The 23,940-nt window shown below is 45.1% G+C and overlaps 1 protein-coding gene across 4 annotated transcripts in view; it reads left to right on the top strand.

Moving 5' to 3' along the window:
* The window catches only part of LOC137299297 (uncharacterized), a 117,823-nt gene extending 98,877 nt beyond the window's left edge, over window positions 1–18,946 (top strand). For 3 of the 4 annotated variants that reach the window (XM_067967961.1, XM_067967960.1, XM_067967962.1), the window contains 4 exons: window positions 368–444; window positions 1,659–1,751; window positions 7,191–7,285; window positions 18,021–18,946. In XM_067967961.1, the coding sequence (XP_067824062.1) occupies window positions 368–444; window positions 1,659–1,751; window positions 7,191–7,285; window positions 18,021–18,191 (436 nt within the window). In that variant the 3' untranslated portion in view covers window positions 18,192–18,946. The remainder of the gene's footprint in view (window positions 1–367; window positions 445–1,658; window positions 1,752–7,190; window positions 7,286–18,020) is intronic. The other variant, XM_067967963.1, reaches the window with a different exon arrangement.
* Window positions 18,947–23,940: the final 4,994 nt, after the last annotated feature.

The raw sequence follows: 23,940 nt of genomic DNA, 5'->3' as shown, positions 1-23,940 counted from the left end.
GAAGTCCATATAAACTACATTTATCACATTCCCCTCTCAATTCTTTCTTTTATTCTCTCAAAAAATTCAAACAAGTTAGTCAAACTTGACTTACCTTTCGCAACTCTGTGTTGACTATCTAATAAGCCCACATCCTTCTAAGAGTTTGTTTCTCTAATTATGGTCTTTCCGCTACAAATATCATTTTGCCAAGTATCTGTACTAAGGACAGATAGCTGACAGACCTGAAACTTGTTGCACCAAACATCTTTGTCTGTCAAGCTGTTCGTATACCGCACCATAATCGCCATCAGCCCCAAACATTTTCATATTTTTATAAAGTTTTTAATCTGACATTCTGATTCATTAAATCTTCTTGTTTTTGTAGCTTTACAGCACCCCCACCATCGTTAGAATCAGATAGTAGCAGTGGATCCCCTTCGTCTGGACAGGCTGCACCTCCTGGTAATGTATACAGCACTGCAATCACATACACTACACTTCACTAGGAGGTGAACAAATGGTTTCAGAGATCATTTACCCTAAAACCCTTTGTTACACACCAATAAAATGCACAGCAAGACTGGATACAGGCCTGTAACGGCTGCAGTATTCCTAGGACCTGGATCTATAATGGCAACAACAACTTGCATTTATAGCACCTTTAACGTAGTAAAACTTCCCAAGACGCTTCACAGGAACAAAATTTGACACCGAGCCATATAAGGAGATATTAGAACAGGTGACTAAAAGCTTGGTCAAAGAGGTAGGTTTTAAGGAGCTATGGAAGAGAGAGGCGGAGAGGTTTGGGGGGGAATTCCAGAGCTTAGGGCCGAGGCAACTGAAGGCATGGATGCCAATGGTGGAGCGATGGAAATCAGGGATGCACAAGAGGCCAGAATCGGAGGAGTGCAGAGATTGTAATGGCAGCAGTATTCCCAAAACCTGGACCTGAAATGGCTGTAATATTTCTAGCAATAATCCAGTAACTTGGCTTGAGAAATGAACAATGCTGTTACAGTTAATGTAAAAGAGCACATTAGGGGAAGGAAACATAGGAACAGGAGGCCGTTCAGCCCCTCGAGCTATTCCGCTATTCAGTTAAATTGTGGTTGATCTGTACCTCAACTCCATTTCCCTGCCTTTGCTCCATTTCCCTTGATGCCCTTACCCAACAAACATCTATCGATCTCAGTCTTGAGAGCTTCAGTTGACCCCCAGCATCCACAGCCTTTTGAGGGAGAGAGTTCCAGATTTCCACTACCCTTTGTGTGAAAAAGTGCTTCCTGATTTCACCCCTGAACGACCTAGCTCTAATTTTAAGATTATGCCCCTTATTCTGGATTCCCTCACAAGAGGAAATAGTTTCTCTGTATCTACCCTATCAAATCCTTTTATCTTTTAAAGATCTCAATTAGATCACCCCTCAACCTTCTAAACTCAAGGGAATACAAACTAAGTTTATGTAACTTAGCCTAATAATTTAACCCTTTAAGGCCTTATATCATTTTGGTGAATCTGCGCTGTACTCCCTTCCAACGCCAATATATCCTTCCTGAAGTGTGGTACCCAAAACTGAATGAAGGGAAAACTTTCATCCTGGATACTAAATCAGGGAAGATTTTAATGGAGTGGGCTGGTCACATACCCAGATATTAATAATATCTCCTTTCCATCAGATTCAATAACAGCACTAGGCAGCCTTAATACAAGGAAAGCAGAAAGTGTGACCCTTGACCTCTTACAACACCTGATGCACACAGCATATTCAAGTGAGTATATTATTTATTGTATTAGTTGATCTCTCGCGATGATCGTTACACACCATTAGTCAAATGATACAGTCCATCATTTACCTGCCCCTAAGGTCTCCACATTGCTCCAGTTTACTCAATAGTCTCTTGTCTGCTGCTTCTGTGCTGCCCCTTCTCCACCACACCACCTCACTCAACTGCTCCTTCGAGCCCACTAGGTAGTGCCCAACTGCTGCCCTCCACACCCACTGCCTTCTGCCACCCCGCACAATATCACCCCAGTGCTGCCAACACTGCACACAGCCCATCAATAGTCCTGTACACTCCTCCCAAACACTCCTCACAGCTCATCAACAGTCCCGGAGATGGGTCTCATGGACAGAGTGAGCTCAGAGAGGGCATGAAGGTAGATGGGAGGGACACTGGGGAAAGATGCGGGTTCAAGGCTAGGGCCTTGAATGGCCTCCTTCAGTGCTTTATGATTCTATGAAACATAGAAACATAGAAAATAGGAGCAAGCGTAGGCCATTCGGCCCTTCGGGCCTGCTCCGCCATTCAAAATTATCATAGCTGATCGTCTAACTCAGTACCTTGTTCCAGCTTTTTCCCCATATCCCTTGATCCCTTTAGCGTTAAGAAATATATCTATCCCCTTCTTGAGTACATCGAATAGAGTCATAGAGTTATACAGCACGGATAGAGGCCCTTCGGCCCATCGTGTCCGCGCCGGCCATCAGCCCTGTCTACTCTAATCCCATATTCCAGCATTTGGTCCGTAGCCTTGTATGCTATGGCATTTCAAGTGCTCATCCAAATGCTTCTTGAATGTTGTGAGGGTTCCTGCCTCCACAACCCTTTCAGACAGTGAGTTCCAGACTCCAACCACCCTCTGGGTGAAAAAGTTCTTTCTCAAATCCCCTCTAAACCTCCCGCCTTTTACCTTGAATCTATGTCCCCTTGTTATAGAACCCTCAACGAAGGGAAAAAGCTCCTTAGTATCCATCCTATCTGTGCCCCTCATAATTTTGTACACCTCAATCATGTCCCCCCTCAGCCTCCTCTGCTCCAAGGAAAACAAACCCAATCTTCCCAGTCTCTCTCTTCATAGCTGAAGCGCTCCAGCCCTGGTAACATCCTGGTGAATCTCCTCTGCACCCTCTCCAAAGCGACTTGGCCTCCACTGCCTTCTGTGGTAGAGAATTCCACAGGTTCACCACCCTCTGAGTGAAGAAATTTCGCCTCATCTCGGTTCTAAATGGCATACCCCGTATCCTGAGACTGTGACCCCTGGTTCTGGACTCCCCAGCCATCGGGAACATCCTCCCTGCATCTAGTCTGTCTAGTCCTGTTAGAATTTTATATGTTTCGATGAGTTCACCTCTCATTCTTCTAAACTCCAGTGAATGTAAGCCTAGTCGACCCAATCTCTCCTCATACGTCAGTCCTGCCATCCCAGGAATCAGTCTGGTAAACCTTCGTTGCACTCCCTCCATGGCAAGGACATCCTTCCTCAGATAAGGAGACCAAAACTGCACACAATACTCCAGATGTGGTCTCACCAAGGCGTTGTATAACTGCAGTAAGGCATCCCTGCTCCTGTACTCAAATCCTCTTGCAATGAAGGCTAACATACCATTCGCCTTCCTAACTGCTTGCTGCACCTGAATGCTCACTTTCAGCGACTGGTGTACAAGGGCACCCAGGTCTTGTTGCACCTCCCCTTTTCCCAATCTATCACCATTAAGATAATAATCTGCCTTTCTGTTTTTACAACCAAAGTGGATAACCTCACATTTATCCACGTTATACTGCATCTGCCATGTTCTTGCCCACTCATCCAACTTGTCTAAATCACATTGGAGCCTCTTTGCATCCTCCTCACAACTCACATTCCACCCCAGCTTTGTGTTGTCTGCAAACTCGGAAATGTTACATTTAGTTCCCTCATCCAAATCATTGATATATATTGTGAATCGCTGGGGCCCAAGCACTGATCCCTGCGGTATCCCACTAGTCATTGCCTGCCACCCGGAAAAAGACCCGTTTATTCCTACTCTCTGTTTCCTGTCTGTCAACGAATTCTCAATCCATGCCAGTATATTCCCCCCAATCCCATGTGTTTTAATTTTGCTCACTAACCTCTTGTGTGGGACCTTATCAAATGCCTTCTGAAACTCCAAATACACCACATTCACTGGTTCTCCCCTATCTATTCTACTAGTAACATCCTCAAAAAACTCCAGTAGATTTGTTAAGCGTGATTTCCCTTCCATAAACCCATGCTGACTTTGTCCAATCCCGTTAATGCCCTCCAAGTGTTCTGTTATCACATCTTTTATAATAGACTCCAGCATTTTCCCCACTACTGATGTTAGGCTAACTGGTCTGTAATTCCCTGTTTTTTCTCTCCCTCCTTTTTTAAAAGTGGGGTTACATTTGCCACCCTCCAATCTGTAGGAACTGTTCCAGAGTCTATAGAATTTTGGAAGATGATCACCAATGCATCCACTATTTCCAGGGCCACTTCCTTTAGTACTCTGGGATGTAGATTATCAGGCCCTGGGGATTTGTCAGCCTTTAGCCCCATTAATTTCCCTTGCACTTTTTTTTTAACTAATACTGGTTTCCTTTAGTTCCTCCCTCTCACTAGACCCTTGTTTCCCTAACATTTCTGGGAGGTCATTTGTGTCCTCCTTTGTGAAGACAGAACCAAAGTATGTGTTTAATTGTTCTGCCATTTCTTTGTTCCCCGTTATAATTTCCCCCATTTCTGACTGTAAGGGACCTACATTTGTCTTCACTAATCTTTTTCTCTTGACATATTTATAGAAGCTTTTACAGTCAGTTTTTATGTTCCCTGCTAGTTTACTCTCATACTCTATTTTTCCCCTCTTAATCAATCTCTTTGTCCTCCTTTGCTGAATTCTAAACTGCTCCCAATCCTCAGGCTTGCTGCTTTTTCTGGCAATTTTATATGTCTCCTCTTTGGATCTAATACTATCCCTAATTTCTTTTGTAAGCCACGGTTGAGCCACCTTTCCTATTTTATTTTTGCGCCAGACAGGAATGAATAATTGTTGTAATTCCTGCACACGTTCTATAAGTATTAGCCATTGCCTATCCACCGTCATCCCTTTTAATAAAGTTCCCCAATCTATCATAGCTAACTCGCACCTCATACTTTCATAGAGTCATAGAGTTATACAGCACGGATAGAGGCCCTTCGGCCCATCGTGTCCGCGCCGGCCATCAAGCCCTGTCTACTCTAATCCCATATTCCAGCATTTTGTCCGTAGCCTTGTATGCTATGGCATTTCAAGTGCTCATCCAAATGCTTCTTGAATGTTGTGAGGGTTCCTGCCTCCACAACCCTTTCAGGCAGTGAGTTCCAGACTCCAACCACCCTCTGGGTGAAAAAGTTCTTTCTCAAATCCCCTCTAAACCTCTCGCCTTTTACCTTGAATCTATGTCCCCTTGTTATAGAACCCTCAACGAAGGGAAAAAGCTCCTTAGTATCCATCCTATCTGTGCCCCTCATAATTTTGTACATTTCATAATTTCCTTTATTTAGATTCAGGACCCTAGTTTCGGATTCAACTACTTCACTCTCCATCTTAATGAGGAATTCTATCATGTTATGGTCGCTCTTCCCTAAGGGACCCTGCACAACAAGATTGTTAATTAATCCTTTCTCATTGCACAATACTCTGTCTAGATACGCCTGTTCTCTAGTTGGTTCCTCAACATATTGGTCTAGAAAACCATCACGTACACACTCCAGGAATTCCTCCCCCACAGTATTATTGCTAATTTGGTTTGACGAATCTATATGTGGATTAAAGTCACCCATGATTATAGTTGCACCCTTCTTGCATGCATCTCTAATTTCCTGTTTAATGCCCTCCCCTACATCTCCACTACTGTTTGGGGGCCTATAGACAACCCCCACCAACCTTTTCAACCCCTTGGTGTTTCTTAGTTCCACCCATACAGATTCCACATTGTGATTTTCCGAGCCAATATCCTTCCTCACTATTGCATTGATTTCCTCCTTTACTAACAACGCTAACCCACCTCCTTTCCCTTTTTGCCTGTCCTTCCTAAATATTGAATACCCTTGGATGTTCAGTTCCCATCCTTGGTCACCCTGCAGCCATGTCTCCGTCATCACAACTATATCATAACTGTTAATATCTATCTGCGCTGTTAATTCATCTAGCTTATTGCGAATGCTCCGCGCATTAAGACACAATGCCTTTAGACTTGTCTTTTTAAGATTGCTAGTCATCTTAATTTTATTTTGCACTATGGCCCTATTTGTGTTTCGCCTTTGTTTTCCCTGCCTTCCACTATTGCTTCTTCCCTTTCTGTCTTTTGTTTCTATCCTTGTTTCCCCCTCATCTGTCTCCCTGCTCAGGTTCCCATCCCCTTGCCATTCTAGTTCTAGAACTCCCCTGCTCTTCTTCAAATAGTGCCTTGGGATCTTTTACTCCTGACTGAGATGGCAGATGGGGCCTCGATTTAACATTGCATCCGAAAAACATTTCCTCCGACGGTGCAGCACTCCCTCAGTACTGCGCTGGAGTGTCAGCCAAGGTGATGGGGTCGAGTTTCCGCCAGTAATATCAGCGCAATCTGGGTGGAATCGGCTGAACCAGCACAAAAGATCGGGGAATTTTAAATGTAAATGAGTTACGCCCAAAACCACTTAGGTTCGTGTTTTCCGTGATCTTGTATGCTGGTTTAAGATTCAATTCGCCTGGATCAGGCCCCGCCCATAAAACTGGCCACACCCCCAGGTTGACATTGCGAGATTCCGCCAATTTTGCTGGTTCAGGAAGGCTCTTCAAATTGTGCTTATTTCCTTGGGCGCACAGGGACCAGTAGGCACGTTTTAAAAGTTTTTCCATATCAAAAAATATTTAATTTACTAAGAAACTGACTAGTGTACACCAATGAAATAGTAAATGGTTCAGTATAGTTTTTTTAAAGTCATTTTTAGTGATTTTAAATCAGGTTACTCACAGGTAGAGGACTGGACACCCTTATTATAAATGCTTATTTTTGCTGATAAACCCATTTCAGCTGTATCAATAAAACTGCACGAGTTTACCACTCTTAAATACATCAAGGAATACTTTTTAATAGAAAGGAAAAAAAAGAAACGATTATGTTCTATTACGCTGCCCGTTTGCGCTGGTTCATTGAAGATTTTACGTTTGTGATTATGCAAATAAATTTTAGTGGAAACTTGAACTGTAACCTACCTGAACAATTTCAGGCGCATTTTTGGCGCAATTTCCCGATTGGAAGCAGAAACTCTACCCCACGTGTATTCAAGTCTTGAATGGGGCTTGAACCCATGACTTGACAACTCATAGGCAAGAGTGCTTAGTTTTATTTTGACACATTCCAAGCCTGGAACTTTGGTTTATTAATTTTCAATGTTTTCATTAGTTGTTAATGGACAAAGCGTTGGAGAGCAGAACTTGGTGAACAGGATAACACAGGAACATCTTCACAGTTACGAACAGGATGTCAGAAATGCAGAGGTAGTACTCCACTCAATTGTGTGGTTATTTGACTGTTAATCGCCGATTTCAGGGCTGTACTGCAGAAAATAACCCTCCATATACTGGAAAAGGACCCATTGGCTCACTCTGTCTTAATGGAATTAGAATATTGTGTCCAGTTTTGGGCATCATACTTTTGGAAGGACAGGGTGCAGCAGAAATTCACTAAGATAATGCCAGAGATGAGAAGCTTTAGTTATGAAGAGACTAGAGAAATTGGGACTGTTTTCATTAGAACCAAGAAATTTAAGAGATCTAAATTATGAGAGGTCATTGAGTTTTAACTAGAGGCCATAACTTTAAGATCATTTAAGATCAAGGGAGGGAGAGGTTGAAAGAATTTTTTTTACACAGAGGGTTATTATGTCATGGAATGCATGACCAGAAACAGTAATGTTGCAGACTCATAATAGCTTTTAAAAGGGAAGTGGAAACATAGTTAGAAAAGAGCAGAGAAGACAATGGCCAAGGTGAAACCAGCAAAAGGATCATTGTTGGAGAGAAGACCTGGGAACTGAGGAAAGATGAAGGTTTAAGCAGTAATTTGAAGTCCAATTACTACTTTCAAAATTAAAGTGCCGGTTAACCAGTCGAGATCAGAGCTGAACCTTGGGGATCGTAATAGACGATTGGGAAAGAGTATGGGCAATATATCCTCCAACTGCCTGTCAGCAAAACCAGGAGAGAGCTGCTATTTATATTTATATATTTTTTTATATTCGTTCATGGGATGTGGGCGTTGCTGGCGAGGCCAGCGTATATTGCCCATCCCAAATTGCCCTTGAGAAGGTGGTGGTGAGCCGCCTTCTTGAACCGCTGCAGTCTGTGTGGTGAAGGTTCTCCCACAGTGCTGTTAGGAAGGGAGTTCCAGGATTTTGACCCAGCGATGATGAAGGAACGGCGATATATTTCCAAGTCAGGATGGTGTGTGGCTTGGAGGGGAACGTGCAGGTGGTGTTGTTCCCATGTGCCTGCTGCTCTTGTCCTTCTAGGTGGTAGAGGTCGGGGTTTGGGAGGTGCTGTCGAAGAAGCCTTGGCGAGTTGCTGCAGTGCATCCGGTGGATGGTACACACTGCAGCCACAGTGCGCTGGTGGTGAAGGGAGTGAATGTTTAGGGTGGTTTTTGGGGTGCCAATCAAGCGGGCTGCTTTGTCCTGGATGGTGTTGAGCTACTTGAGTGTTGTTGGAGCTGCACTCATCCAGGCAAGTGGAGAGTATTCCATCACACTCCTGACTTGTGCCTTGTAGATGGTGGAAAGGCTTTGGGGAGTCAGGAGGTGAGTCACTCGCCGCAGAATACCCAGCCTCTGACCTGCTCTTGTAGCCACAGTATTTATATGGCTGGTCCAGTTAAGTTTCTGGTCACTGGTGACCCCCAGGATGTTGATGGTGGGGGATACGACGATGGTAATGCCGTTGAATGTCAAGGGGAGGTGGGTAGACTCTCATGGTGGAGATGGTCATTGCCTGGCATTTGTCTGGCGCGAATGTTACTTGCCACTTATCAGCCCAAGCCTGGATGTTGTCCAGGTCTTGCTGCATGCGGGCACGGACTGCTTCATTATTTGAGGGGTTGCGAATGGAACTGAACACTGTGCAATCATCAACGAACATCCCCGTTATAGTGGAGGGAAGGTCATTGATGAAGCAGCTGAAGATGGTTGGGCCTAGGACACTGCCCTGAGGAACTCCCACAGCAATGTCCTGGGGCTGAAGATAGTTGCAAACGCTTCAGCCTTGTCTTTTGCACTCACGTGCTGGACTCTGCCATCATTGAGGATGGGGATTTTAACAGAGCCTCCTCCTCCCATTAGTTGTTTAATTGTCCATCACCATTCACGACTGGATGTGGCAGGACTGCAGAGCTTTGATCTGATCCGTTGGTTGTGGAATCGCTTAGCTCCGTCTATAGCATGTTGCTTCAGCTGTTTAGCATGCATGTAGTCCTGAGTTGTAGCTTCACCAGGTTGGCACCTCATTTTTCGGTACGCTTGGTGCTGCTCCTGGCATGCTCTTCTACACTCCTCCTTGAACCAGGGTTGATCCCCTGGCTTGTTGGTAATGGTAGAGTGAGCAATATGCCGGGCCATGAGGTTACAGATTGTGCTGGAATACAATTCTGCTGCTGCGGATGGCCCACAGCGCCTCATGGATGTCCAGTTTTGAGCTGCCAGATCTGTTCTGAATCTATCCCATTTAGCACGGTGATAGTGCCACACAACACGTTGGATGGTGTCCTCAGTGCGAAGACGGGACTTCGCCTCCACGAGGACTGTGTGGTGGTCACTCCTACCAATACTGTCATGGACAGATGCATTTGCGACAGGTAGATTGGTGAGGACGAGGTCAAGTAAGTTTTTCCATCATGTCGGTTCGCTCACCACCTGCCGCAGGCCCAGTCTGGCAGCTATGTCTTTCAGGACTCGGCCAGTATCATAGAATCATAGAATCATAGAAGTTACAACATGGAAACAGGCCCTTCGGCCCAACATGTCCATGTCGCCCAGTTTATACCACTAAGCTAGTCCCAATTGCCTGCACTTGGCCCATATCCCTCGATACCCATCTTCCCCATGTAACTGTCCAAATGCTTTTTAAAAGACAAAATTGTACCCGCCTCTACTACTGCCTCTGGCAGCTCGTTCCAGACACTCACCACCCTTTGAGTGAAAAAATTGCCCCTCTGGATCCTTTTGTATCTCTCCCCTCTCACCTTAAATCTGTGCCCCCTCGTTATAGACTCCCCTACCTTTGGGAAAAGATTTTGACTATCGACCTTATCTATGCCCCTCATTATTTTATAGACTTCTATAAGATCACCCCTTAACCTCCTACTCTCCAGGGAATAAAGTCCCAGTCTGTCTAACCTCTCCCTGTAAGTCAAACCATCAAGTCCCGGTAGCATCCTAGTAAATCTTTTCTGCACTCTTTCTAGTTTAATAATATCCTTTCTATAATAGGGTGACCAGAACTGTACACAGTACTCCAAGTGTGGCCTCACCAATGCCCTGTACAACTTCAACAAGACATCCCAACTCCTGCATTCAATGTTCTGACCAATGAAACCAAGCATGCTGAATGCCTTCTTCACCACCCTATCCACCTGTGACTCCACTTTCAAGGAGCTATGAATCTGTACTCCTAGATCTCTTTGTTCTATAACTCTCCCCAACGCCCTACCATTAACGGAGTAGGTCCTGGCCCGATTCGATCTACCAAAATGCATCACCTCACATTTATCTAAATTAAACTCCATCTGCCATTCATCGGCCCACTGGCCCAATTTATCAAGATCCCGTTGCAATCCTAGATAACCTTCTTCACTGTCCACAATGCCACCAATCTTGGTGTCATCTGCAAACTTACTAACCATGCCTCCTAAATTCTCATCCAAATCATTAATATAAATAACAAATAACAGCGGACCCAGCACCGATCCCTGAGGCACACCGCTGGACACAGGCATCCAGTTTGAAAAACAACCCTCGACAACCACCCTCTGTCTTCTGTCGTCAAGCCAATTTTGTATCCAATTGGCTACCTCACCTTGGATCCCATGAGATTTAACCTTATGTAACAACCTACCATGCGGTACCTTGTCAAATGCTTTGCTGAAGTCCATGTAGACCACGTCTACTGCACAGCCCTCATCTATCTTCTTGGTTACCCCTTCAAAAAACTCAATCAAATTCGTGAGACATGATTTTCCTCTCACAAAACCATGCTGACTGTTCCTAATTAGTCCCTGCCTCTCCAAATGCCTGTAGATTCTGTCCCTCAGAATACCCTCTAACAACTTACCCACTACAGATGTCAGGCTCACTGGTCTGTAGTTCCCAGGCTTTTCCCTGCCGCCCTTCTTAAACAAAGGCACAACATTTGCTACCCTCCAATCTTCAGGCACCTCACCTGTAGCGGTGGATGATTCAAATATCTCTGCTAGGGGACCCGCAATTTCCTCCCTAACCTCCCATAACGTCCTGGGATACATTTCATCAGGTCCCGGAGATTTATCTACCTTGATGCGCGTTAAGACTTCCAGCACCTCCCTCTCTGTAATATGTACACTCCTCAAGACATCACTATTTATTTCCCCAAGTTCCCTAACATCCATGCCTTTCTCAACCGTAAATACCGATGTGAAATATTCATTCAGGATCTCACCCATCTCTTGTGGTTCCGCACATAGATGACCTTGTTGATCCTTAAGAGGCCCTACTCTCTCCCTAGTTACCCTTTTGCCCTTTATGTATTTGTAGAAGCTCTTTGGATTCACCTTTGCCTGATCTGCCAAAGCAATCTCATATCCCCTTTTTGCCCTCCTGATTTCTCTCTTAACTCTACTCCGGCAATCTCTATACTCTTCAAGGGATCCACTTGATCCCAGCTGCCTATGCATGTCATATGCCTCCTTCTTATTTTTGACTAGTGCCTCAATCTCCCGAGTCATCCAAGGTTCCCTCTCTAGTCGGGCCATCCACATACTGAATGAGAAATTCCTCCTGAATACACTCAACAAATTTCTCTCCATCCAAGCCCCTAATGCTATGGCTGTCCCAGTCAATGTTGGGAAAGTTAAAGTCCCCTACTATTACCACCCTATTTTTCTTGCAGCTGTCTGTAATCTCCTTACATATTTGCTCCTCAATTTCCCGTTGACTATTTGGGGGTCTGTAGTACAATCCTATCAAAGTGATCTCTCCCTTCTTATTTTTCAGTTCTACCCATATGGACTCAGTGGGCGAACCCTCGGATATATCCCCTCTCACTACTGCCGTGATGTTCTCCCTAATCAAGAACGCAACTCCCCCTCCTCTCTTACCTCCTGCTCTATCTTTCCTATAGCATCTGTACCCTGGAACATTGAGCTGCCAGTCCTGCCCCTCCCTTAGCCATGTTTCAGTAATAGCTATAACATCCCAGTCCCATGTACCCATCCATGCCCTGAGTTCATCTGCCTTGCCCATCAGACTTCTTGCATTGAAATAAATGCAGTTTAATCTAGTCTTCCCTTGGTCTTTGCCCTGCTTTCTCAGACCATCTGTCCGGTCATGTTCTGTACACTCTCCCTTACTGCCTTTTGTTTCTGTCACCACTTTATTTCCCACTGACTTCCTGCATCGGTTCCCATCCCCCTGCCACATTAGTTTAAACCCTCCCCAACAGCACTAGCAAACACTCCCCCTAGGACATTGGTTCCAGTCCTGCCCAGATGCAGACCGTCCAATTTGTACTGGTCCCACCTCCCCCAGAACCGGTTCCAATGGCCCAGGAATTTGAATCCCTCCCTCTTGCACCATCTCTCAAGCCACGTATTCATCTTAGCTATCCTGTCATTCCTACTCTGACTAGCCCGTGGCACTGGTAGCAATCCTGAGATTACTACCTTTGAGGTCCTACTCTTTAGTTTAACTCCTAACTCCCTAAATTCAGCTTGTAGGACCTCATCCTGTTTTTTACCTATATCGTTGGTGCCTATATGCACCACGACAACTGGCTGTTCACCCTCCCCCTCCAGAATGTCCTGCAGCCGCTCCGAGACATCCTTGACCCTTGCACCAGGGAGGCAACATACCATCCTGGAGTCTCGGTTGCGTCCGCAGAAACGCCTGTCTATTCCCCTTACAATGGTGCTACTGAGCCACTCTTGGTGATGGACATTGAAGTCCCCCACCCAGAGTACATTCTGTGCACATGCTACCCTCAGTGCTTCCTCCAAGTGGTGTTCAACATGGAGGAGGACTGATTCATCAGCTGAGGGAGGGCGGAAGGTGGTAATCAGCAGGAGGTTTCCTTGCCCATGTTTGACCTGATGCCATGAGATTTCATGGGGTCTGGAGTCAATGTTGAGGACTCCCAGGGCCATTCCCTCCTGACTGTATTTTTTTTTTTATTCGTTCATGGGATGTGGGCATCGCTGGCGAGGCCGGCATTTGTGGCCCATCCCTAATTGCCCTTGAGAAGGTGGTGGTGAGCCGCCTTCTTGAACCGCTGCAGTCCGTGTGGTGATGGTTCTCCCACAGTGCTGTTAGGAAGGGAGTTCCAGGATTTTGATCCAGCGACGATGAAGGAACGGCGATATATTTCCAAGTCGGGATGGTGTGTGACTTGGAGGGGAATGTGCAGGTGGTGTTGTTCCCATGTACCTGCTGCTCTTGTCCTTCTCGGTGGTAGAGGTCGCGGGTTTGGGAGGTGCTGTCGAAGAAGCCTTGGCGAGTTGCTGCAGTGCATCCTGTGGATGGTACACACTGCAGCCACAGTGCGCCGGAGGTGAAAGGAGTGAATGTTTAGGGTGGTGGATGGGGTGCCAATCAAGCGGGCTGCTTTATCTTGGATGGTGTCGAGCTTTTTGAGTGTTGTTGGAGCTGCACTCATCCAAGCAAGTGGAGAGTATTCCATCACACCCCTGACTTGTGCCTTGTAGATGGTGGAAAGGCTTTGGGGAGTCAGGAGGTGAGTCACTCGCCGCAGAATACCCAGCCTCTGACCTGCTCTCGTAGCCACAGTATTTATATGGCTGGTCCAGTTAAGTTTCTGGTCAATGGTGACCCCCAGGATGTTGATGGTGGGGGATTCGGCGATGGTAATGCCGTTGAATGTCAAGGGGAGGTGGTTAGACTCTCTCTTGTTGGAGATGGTCATTGCCTGGCACTTATCTGGCGTGAATGTTACTTGCCACTTATGAGCCCAAGCCTGGATGTTGTCCAGGTCTTGCTGCATGTGGGCTCAGACTGCTACATTATCTGAGGGGTTGCGAATGGAACTGAACACTGTGCAATCATCAGCGAACATCCCCATTTCTGACCTTATGATGGAGGGAAGGTCATTGATGAAGCAGCTGAAGATAGTTGGGCCTAGGACACTGCCTTGAGGAACTCCTGCAGCAATGTCCTGGGGCTGAGATGATTGGCCTCCAACAACCACTACCATCTTCCTTTGTGCTAGGTATGACTCCAGCCACTGGAGAGTTTTCCCCCTGATTCCCATTGACTTCAATTTTACTTGGGCTCCTTGGTGCCACACTCGGTCAAATGCTGCCTTGATGTCAAGGGCAGTCACTCTCACCTCACTGTACCGCCACCTCTGGTCGATCTGTCCTGCAGGTGGGAAAGGACATAGCCAGAAATGGTGAAGGAAGAGTCTGGGACATTGGCTGAAAGGTATGATTCTGTGAGCATGACTATGTCAGGCTGTTGCTTGACTAGTCTGTGGGACAGCTCTCCCAATTTTGGCACAAGTCCCCAGATGTTAGTGAGGAGGACTTTGCAGGGTCGACTGGGCTTGGTTTGCCTGTGTCGTGTCCGGTGCCTAGTGGTCCGTCCGATTTTATTCTTATTATGACTTTTTTTAGCGAGATTGTACAACTGAATGGCTTGCTAGGCCATTTCAGAGTGCAATTAAGAATCAACCACATTGCTGTGGGTCTGGAGTCACTTATAGGCCAGACCAGGTGAGGACGGCAGGTTTCCTTCCCTAAAGGATGTTAGTGAACCAGATGGGTTTTTACGACAATCCGGTAGTTTCATGGCCACCATTACTGATACTAGAATTTTAATTCCAGATTTTATTTAATTAATTGAATTTAAATTCCCCAGCTGCCGTGGTAGGATTTGAACTCATGACTCCGGATTATTAGTCCAGGCTTCTGGATTACTAGCCTAGTAACATAACCACTATGCTACCGTACCCGTAGATTGATCTTGATTTGGAATATAATCTGAGTTTGCAAACGATACTAAGCTAGGAGGTACAGGGAATTGTGAAGAAGAGAGCAAAAAATTGCAAAAAGATATAGATTAAACGAGTGGGCAGAATGATAGCAGATGCAGTTTAATACAACAAAGTGTGAGGTTGTGGACTATGCATGTCGAAATAGCAGATGGGGGTATTGTCTAAACGGTGAAGCACTGTGGGGGATACATGAATGAAATTAGGAGCCATTAAAAGCTAGCTCAAGTGCAGGAAGTGATCAGAAAAGCTAATGGGAAACTAGGCTTCATCAAAAAGGATTAGAATATAAAAGCAAGGAAGTACTATTGCATTTATGCAGAGTCCTGAGCAAGCCTCATTGGTAATATTGTATTTAGTTTTTGACACCTCACCTCAGGAAGGATATATTGGCCTATAAGGGGGTGCAGCACAGATTCACTCGGATGGTACCAGTGGGCTTAAAGGGTTAAATTATGAGGACCGGTTGCATAAACTTGGTTTATATTCCTTTAAGTTTAGAAGGTTGAGGGGTGATTTAATTGAGGTATTTAAAATGACAAAGGGATTCGATAGGGTAAATACAGAGAAATTATTTCCTCTGGTGGGGGAATCAAGAACGAGAGGACATAATCTTAAAATCAGAGCTAGGCCGTTTAGAAGTGAAATCAGAAAGCACTTTATCGCACAAAGGGTAGTAGAAATCTGGAACTCTTTCCACCAGAAGGCTGTCGATGTTGGGGGTCAATTGAAATTTTGAAGACTGAGAGCGATAGATTTTTGTTAGGTAAGTATCAGGGCATATGGAGCAAAGGTGGGTAAATGGGGTTGAGGTACAGATTAGCCATGATCTAACTGAATGGCGGAACAGGCTCGAGGGGCTGAATGGTCTACTCCTGTTCCTATTTCCCTATCTTCCTATTTTCTTATAAAGGATGTACTGGCCTTAGAGATTCTCCTGCAATGATTAACTAGGATGATGAGACTGAATTATGACAAGAGACTGGGTAAATGTGGATTACATTGCTTGGAAATGGGGTTAAGGGGCACTCGTCTGAGGTGCTTAAAATAATGAAGGGAGATGACAGGGTAGATGGAGAAAGATTCTTCCCTAGTGACTCCAGAACAATCCAGCTGGTTAAAGGCGAATGCAGAAAAATCTTTCACACAAAGGGCAGTGAAAATGTGAAACAGACTGCCCCAAACCACAGATGCAGAGTAAACTGATATGCCAGACTCTTCTTTGCCCCATTAATGCTGTTCTTCCTCCTTCTCCATGAAAATGGCATACAAGGGTAAGCCCGTAGAGAATGCCATACCTGCTCCTGAGAAGCCCTTACTGAGGGTGGGAGGGTAAAAATGTCCCAGTGGTCTCACACTGCCAGAAGCTGTGAGAAGCATCTGGGTGTGTGTGGACAGAAAGGCAAAGAAAGTCACTGCAAAAAAGCCATTCCCAAGCTGACCCTCCAAGCTCGCACACTCCTTACTCCCACCTGTCTAACCTAATGCTGGCAGCTGCATCTCAATCCAACTTATCCCCAGTGTTTTGTGAGTGTGAAAGCAGGAAATGTGGAGCTGCAGTGCTACTGGGCCTCATCATTTATGTAAATGAGAGATTGCAGGAAGGGCCAAAAAGTGGGAGGGAATTCGGGGGATCAATTTTGGGATCCACACCATTTTGCTGCCAATAATGCTGCAAATGGCACAGAAATTCTCCCCCACCTAGTCCTTGCTCCTGTAGCACCAATTTTGTGCCAGCAGATGGTGGTGTTGCCAGCGTGAATCCTGTTTGTGTGGTCGTACACTTCCAGCTAAAGACACCTGTGTGGTTTTACAGTGGTAACAAGTCTTATTTCTTCCACTTATTTTATGTTAGATCTGATAATATACCAAAAATATAAATATGTTCAGCTTGTTAGCACAAAATTTTAACACTGTACCATATATGTAGATAAACTCCAACCTATACTTAACACTAGTGCAAATATATATTGATTCACATAATCATAGAATATATAGAAGTATCAATAAAGGAGACCATTCCGGCCATCATTCCTGCACCTGTGATGGTTCCACATTAGTGTTATCTACTCTACTTCTATTTCCTGCTCTTTCCCCACAATCTTTAATGTTTTTCTTCATGGGTTTAATCTAATTTGCTCTTAAATGCAGTTAAATATTGGGAAGATAGAAGCCATTGTCTTCAGCCCCTGCCACAAACTTGCCATTGATTCCATCCCCCTCCTAGGCCGCTGTCTCAGGCTGAACCAGACTGTTCGCATCAGTCTGGGAACTGAAGCCAGATGAAGGTTTAAGCAGCGTCATATTTGACTCATAGCTGAGCTTCCGATCCCATATCCTCTCCATGACAAAGACCACCTACTTCCACCTCCATAACATTACCCGTCTCTACCCCTACCTCAGCCCATCTGCTACCGAAACACTCATCCATGCTTTTGTCATCTCCAGACTTGACTATTCAAATGCTGTTCAAATAGTCAGCCTTCTATCTCCAACTTCCAAAAACTTCACCATATCCAAAATGATGATTCATCATCACCTCCTTGCTTTTGTATTTACTGACCATATTTAAATCTAAGGTTCCCTTTTTATAGCTGTTTCCACCTGCAATCCTGTTTCTAAAGATCATTGTATCTCCCCATTGCTCCACTCGATTGAGACGTTGCCATTTACAGTGTGTTCTTGGACTCTTTTTTCCAACAGGTTCTACTACACTTTGATCTGCATTGAACAGCATTTGCTACATATTTGGCCACTCCCCTATGTCTTTCTTACAGTTTGCCACGCCCCGTAATTTGGTATGTTGGTAAATGTGGCAGAATTTAGGTAATAAGGATGGATGACGTGAGAATTCAAGCTAGGGATGAATAATGATAATCACTAGGAATGCAATCTGTGTGCTTATGTATATAAGGAATATTGTGTTTAAATGCTGTCACATCTGTCAGCAATCAATTGAATTTGTTCATTTTTCTCCTATGGACAGCTTCAGATATTTGGACGTTACCTGAATAGTGACGAACTGGATAGCATCCCTGAAACAGAAAGAGCTAACATGTGCAGAAAGCTAGCTGATGCAGTCCAGAGAGGGGTGGAGGCACGATACAGAGCCCAGCTCTCTCAGGAAAGAGTGTTCTCATCAGACCAGTCTCTCTGAAACATCCCACTCAGACAGTGGGTTGCAGTATTTCCTGAAATCGCGAATTGTAATTCATCTGTTCAAAATAGCCCCATCTGCTAATCGGAGGGTATCAACGGATACAGAGAAAGGCTTGGTAAATGGAGTTGAAGTTCAGATCAGCCATGATCTAATTGAATGGTAGAAGAGGCTTGAGGGGCTGAATGACCTATCCAGTTCTTGTTCTAGGATAATGATCTAGCAACAATGAACAATGGCAATTTAGGTCTGAGCCATGGTGTATAACGTGGAGATGATGGTGTTCCCATATTGCTTGTGTGCCTTGCCTGAGCAAACATATAATCTCCAAGTGGGGAACTGAGTAAAACAAGAACTATGGTTATGTTAAGTTAAGAAATATTAGGGTGGAATTTCCACAGGAGCCTCTGATTGCTTCTTGTAACTTTAGCATAAACCCAGAGAAACAGTGTAAATAGTTGGATATGTCATTTCTGTGGGATTTTGGCCAATTTCCCACTGCATTTATAGAGGAAGATCCTAATTCAATAATTACCTGAATCAGGATTTGATTATCAGGAATTTCCTGAATAAGGATTTGATAATCAAATCTATTCTGAATGAACTAAAATGATTTAGGTGGGATCAAGCTGCCCAGCAAGTGAGATGTTTAATGTTCAGGAAAAATCTTCTAGACTACTTTATCAAAACTCCAAATATCTGCTTTTGTGCTGCAGAAATGCATTTATTCTCCTTGAATAAAGAATGTCACTTCACCTTTAGGTACCTGCTTGATCTCTTGTTTGAACCATTTGTCTATTTGCATGAGAAAACTATTTGAAAAAGTTCAATTTTCCCAAGTTTTCAACTTTTACCCTCACTGTTGAATGTGTAATTCAGCACTACCTATTCAGTCTTATTCTAAAATAAGTGCAGGAGGCCATTTGGCCCATCATACCTGTACTGGCTCTTTGAAAGAGCTATCCAATTAGTCCTACTTCCCTTCATTTTCTCCATTACCATTTTTTTAAAATGGTAATGAATCTACTAAGTTCCTCCCCTTGACATTTTTTCAGTTCCCTGGTACTTTGTCCTCTTCCTCCACTGTCGACAGGGATATAAAGTCCTCATTTAACAAGTCTGCCATTTTATTATTGTCCATCCCTAATTGCCCTTGAGATAACCCCTCAGATAATGAAGCAGTCCGAGCCCGCATGCAGCAAGACCTGGACAACATCCAGGCTTGGGCTGATAAGTGGCAAGTAACATTCGCGCCAGACAAGTGCCAGGCAATGACCATCTCCAACAAGAGAGGGTCTAACCACCTCCCCTTGACATTCAACGGCATTTCCATCGCCGAATCCCCCACCATCAACATCCTGGGGGTCACCATTGACCAGAAACTTAACTGGACCAGCCATATAAATACAGTGGCTACGAGAGCAGGTCAGAGGCTGGGTATTCTGCGGCTAGTGACTCACCTCCTGACTCCCCAAAGCCTTTCCACCATCTACAAGGCACAAGTCAGGAGTGTGATGGAATACTCTCCACTTGCCTGGATGAGTGCACCTCCAACAACACTCAAGAAGCTCGACACCATCCAGGACAAAGCAGCCCGCTTGATTGGCACCCCATCCACCACCCTAAACATTCACTCCCTTCACCACCGGCGCACTGTGGCTGCAGTGTGTACCATCCACAGGATGCACTGCAGCAACTCGCCAAGGCTTCTTCGGCAGCACCTCCCAAACCCGCGACCTCTACCATCTAGAAGGACAAGAGCAGCAGGCACATGGGAACAACACCACCTGCACGTTCCCCTCCAAGTCACACACCATCCCGACTTGGAAATATATTGCCGTTCCTTCATCGTCGCTGGGTCAAAATCCTGGAACTCCCTTCCTAACAGCACTGTGGGAGAACCTTCACCACACGGACCGCAGCGGTTCAAGAAGGCAGCTCACCACCACCTTCTCAAGGGCAATTAAGGATGGGCAATAAATGCCGGCCTCGCCCACATCCCATGAACCAATATATAAAAAAATTACACTCACCTGTCCACATTCTCCTTTACCACTCAATATATTTACAAAAACTCTTGCTGTTTGCTTTTTATATTTCCTTTTTGCACCTCATTACTTTTTGTATCTTTGTTTATGGTTCTACCGATCTGCTGGATTTCCACTACTCCTTGAATTTGTGTGAGCCTTTTCTTAGTTTGACCCCATCCATCGCAAGGATCACAGCAGTTCAAAAAGGCCCACTGCCATCTTCTTGGGGCAACTAAACTAAGGATAGGCAATAAATGCAGCTTTGCCAGCAATCCCCAACATCCCAATGAAGAGGCAAGCGGCAGTTACCAATAACCTGCTCACTGATGCTCAGTTTGGTTCCGCCAGGACCACTCGGCTCCAGACCTCATTACAGCCTTGGTCCAAACATGGACAAAAGAGCTGAATTCCAGAGGTGAGGTGAGAGTGACTGCCCTTGACATCAAGGCAGCATTTGACCAAGTGTGGCACCAAGGAGCCCTAGTAAAATTAAAGTCAATGTGAATCAGGGGGAAAACTCTCCAATGGCTGGAGTCATACCTAGCACAAAGGAAGATGGTAGTGGTTGTTGGAGGCCAATCATCTCAGCCCCAGGATATTGCTGCAGGAGTTCCTCAGGGCAGCGTCCTAGGCCCAACCATCTTCAGCAACTTCATCAATGACCTTCCCTCCATCATAAGGTCAGAAATGCGGATATTCGCTGATGATTGCACAGTGTTCAGTTCCATTCGCAACCCCTCAGATAATGAAGCAGTCCGTGCCCACATGCAGCAAGACCTGGACAACATCCAGGCTTGGGCTGATAAGTGGCAAGTAACATTCGCGCCAGATAATGACCATCTCCAACAAGAGAGAGTCTAAACACCTCCCCTTGACATTCAACGGCATTACCATCGCCGAATCCCCCACCATCCACATCCTGGGGGTCACCATTGCCCAGAAACTTAACTGGACCAACCATATAAATACTGTGGCTACAAGAGCAGGTCAGAGGCTGGGTATTCTGCAGCAAGTGACTCACCTCCTGACTCCCCAAAGCCTTTTTGCCATATACAAGGCACAAGTCAGGTGTGTGATGGAATACTCTCCACTTGCCTGGATGAGTGCAGCTCCAGCAACACTCAAGAAGCTCGACACCATCCAGGACAAAGCAGCCCATTTGACTGGTATCCCATCCACCACCCTAAACATTCACTCCCTTCACCACTGGCACACCGTGGCTGCAGTGTGTACCATCCACAAGATACACTGCAGCAACTCGCCAAGGGAATTACAGACCAGTTAGCCTAACATCAGTAGTGGGGAGAATGCTAGAGTCTATTATAAAAGAGGTGTTAACAGAACACTTGGAGGGCATTAACGGGATTGGACAAAGTCAGCATGGGTTTATGAAAGGGAAATCATGCTTAACAAATCTACTGGAGTTTTTTGAGGATGTAACTAGTAGAATAGATAGGGGAGAACCAGTGGATGTGTTGTATTTGGATTTTCAGAAGGCTTTTGATAAGGTCCCACACAAGATGTTAGTGTGCAAAATTAAAGCACATGGGATTGGGGGGAATATACTGACATGGATTGAGAATTGGTTGACAGACAGGAAACAGAGAGTAGGAATAAACGGATCTTTTTCCGGGTGGCAGGCAGTGACTAGTGGGGTACCGCAGGGATCAGTGCTTGGGCCTCAGCTATTCACAATATATATCAATGATTTGGATGAGGGAACTGAATGTAACATTTCCAAGTTTACAGACGACACAAAGCTGGGGTGGAATGTGAGCTGTGCGGAGGATGCAAAGAGGCTCCAATGTGATTTAGACAAGTTGGATGAGTGGGCAAGAACATGGCAGATGCAGTATAATGTGGATAAATGTGAGGTTATCCACTTTGGTTGTAAAAACAGAAAGGCAGATTATCTGAATGATGATAGATTGGGAAAAGGGGAGGCGCAACGAGACCTGGGTGTCCTTGTACACCAGTCGCTGAAAGCGAACATTCAAATGCAGCAAGCAGTTAGGAAGGCGAATGGTATGTTGGCCTTCATTGCAAGAGAATTTGAGTACAGGAACAGGGATGTCTTACTGCAGTTACACAGGGCCTTGGTAAGACCACATCTGGAGTGTTGTGTGCAGTTTTGGTCTCCTTATCTGAGGAAGTCCTTGCCATGGAGGGAGTGCAACGAAGGTTTACCAGATTGATTCCTGGGATGGCAGGACTGATGTATGAGGAGAGATTGGGTCGACTAGGTCTATATTCACTAGAGTTTAGAAGAATAAGAGGTGATCTCATCGAAACACATAAAATTCTGATGTGGAGTTGCCAGTGTTAGACTGGGGTGGACAAATGTAAGGAATCTTACAACACCAGGTTATAGTTGTTGGACTATAACCTGGTGTTGTAAGATTCCTTATAAAATTCTAACAGGACAAGACAGGCTAGATGCAGGGAGGATGTTCCCGTTGGCTAGCGAGTCCAGAACCAGGGGTCACCGTCTCAGGATATGGGGTATGCCATTTTGAACTGAGATGAGAAATTTCTTCACTCAGAGGGTGGTGAACCTGTGGAATTCTCTACCACAGAAGACAGTGGAGGCCAAGTCATTAGATGTATTCAAGAAGGATAGATATATTTCTTAATGCTAAAGGATCAAGGGGAAAAAGCAGGAACAGGGTACCGAGTTAGATAATCAGCTATGATCATTTTGAATGGCAGAGCAGGCCCAAAGGGCCTAGTCTGGCTCCTATTTTCTACATTTCTCCCAAACCCACAACATCTACCACCTCGGACAAGGGCAGCAGGCACATGGGAACACCACCACCTGCACATTCCCCTCCAAGTCACACATAATCCCAACTTGGAAATATATTGCCGTTCCTTAATCATAGCCAGGTCAAAATCCTGGAACTCCCTACCTAACAGCACTATGGGAGAACCTTCACCACACAGACTGCAGCAGTTCAAGGCAGTGGCTAACCACTACCCTCAAGGGCAATAAATACTGGCCTTGCTAGTGACACCCACATCCCATGAACAAATTTTAAAAGGTACATTTCCAGTTAACTGGCCACCAGTGGAAAGTTTTTATTAATGAAAGTTAGCACCTGGTATATATTTCTTTACACAAATTCAAAGCTGCTTCCTTCTCCAGTGTACAGAACCACTTCTAGAGGACATTAAAGGAAGTAATCTGGGAGATAGAATGCCCTGGTGCATTTATACTTGGGTCATTCACCCATCTTCAGTTTAGAACAGCTGGAACACCTGGTTGGTTGGCAGGATGTTTTTCCTTCTGGAACCCACCCCCCCACACCCAAATTGGTGGAAACGGGGTCTGGCTTTCATGCACAGCCAAACTTAAAATGTCTGCCAACCAATCTAGTTTAGCAAGTCAGAGGCAAATAAGCCCCTCTGAAATGTTAACATCTTTCAGCTAGAAGGTACTACCACTGAATTTACTCAGTGAATCTTCAGCTCATCTAGTAATACTTGATCCATCATGAATAAATTACTCAAGAAATCCATCTCCACTGCAAGACTGTTTAGTATTTCATTTATCACACTAGTTATTCTTTTCCCAGCTGGCTGAAGATATAGCTTTACAGTAAGACCACCCCTGTGAGAACCCCAATGAGTATCAGTTCATTAACATCTTAGTGAATATTGCAGTTTAGCAATTTAGCTTACTGTTGAATGCTGCAGGCAAATAGGCCAAGACCAATAAG

The sequence above is a fragment of the Heptranchias perlo genome, chromosome 28, assembly GCF_035084215.1.
Source record: "Heptranchias perlo isolate sHepPer1 chromosome 28, sHepPer1.hap1, whole genome shotgun sequence".
In the NCBI taxonomy this organism is placed as follows: Eukaryota; Metazoa; Chordata; class Chondrichthyes; order Hexanchiformes; family Hexanchidae; genus Heptranchias; species Heptranchias perlo.
This window is presented reverse-complemented; position numbering and strand designations above follow the sequence as displayed.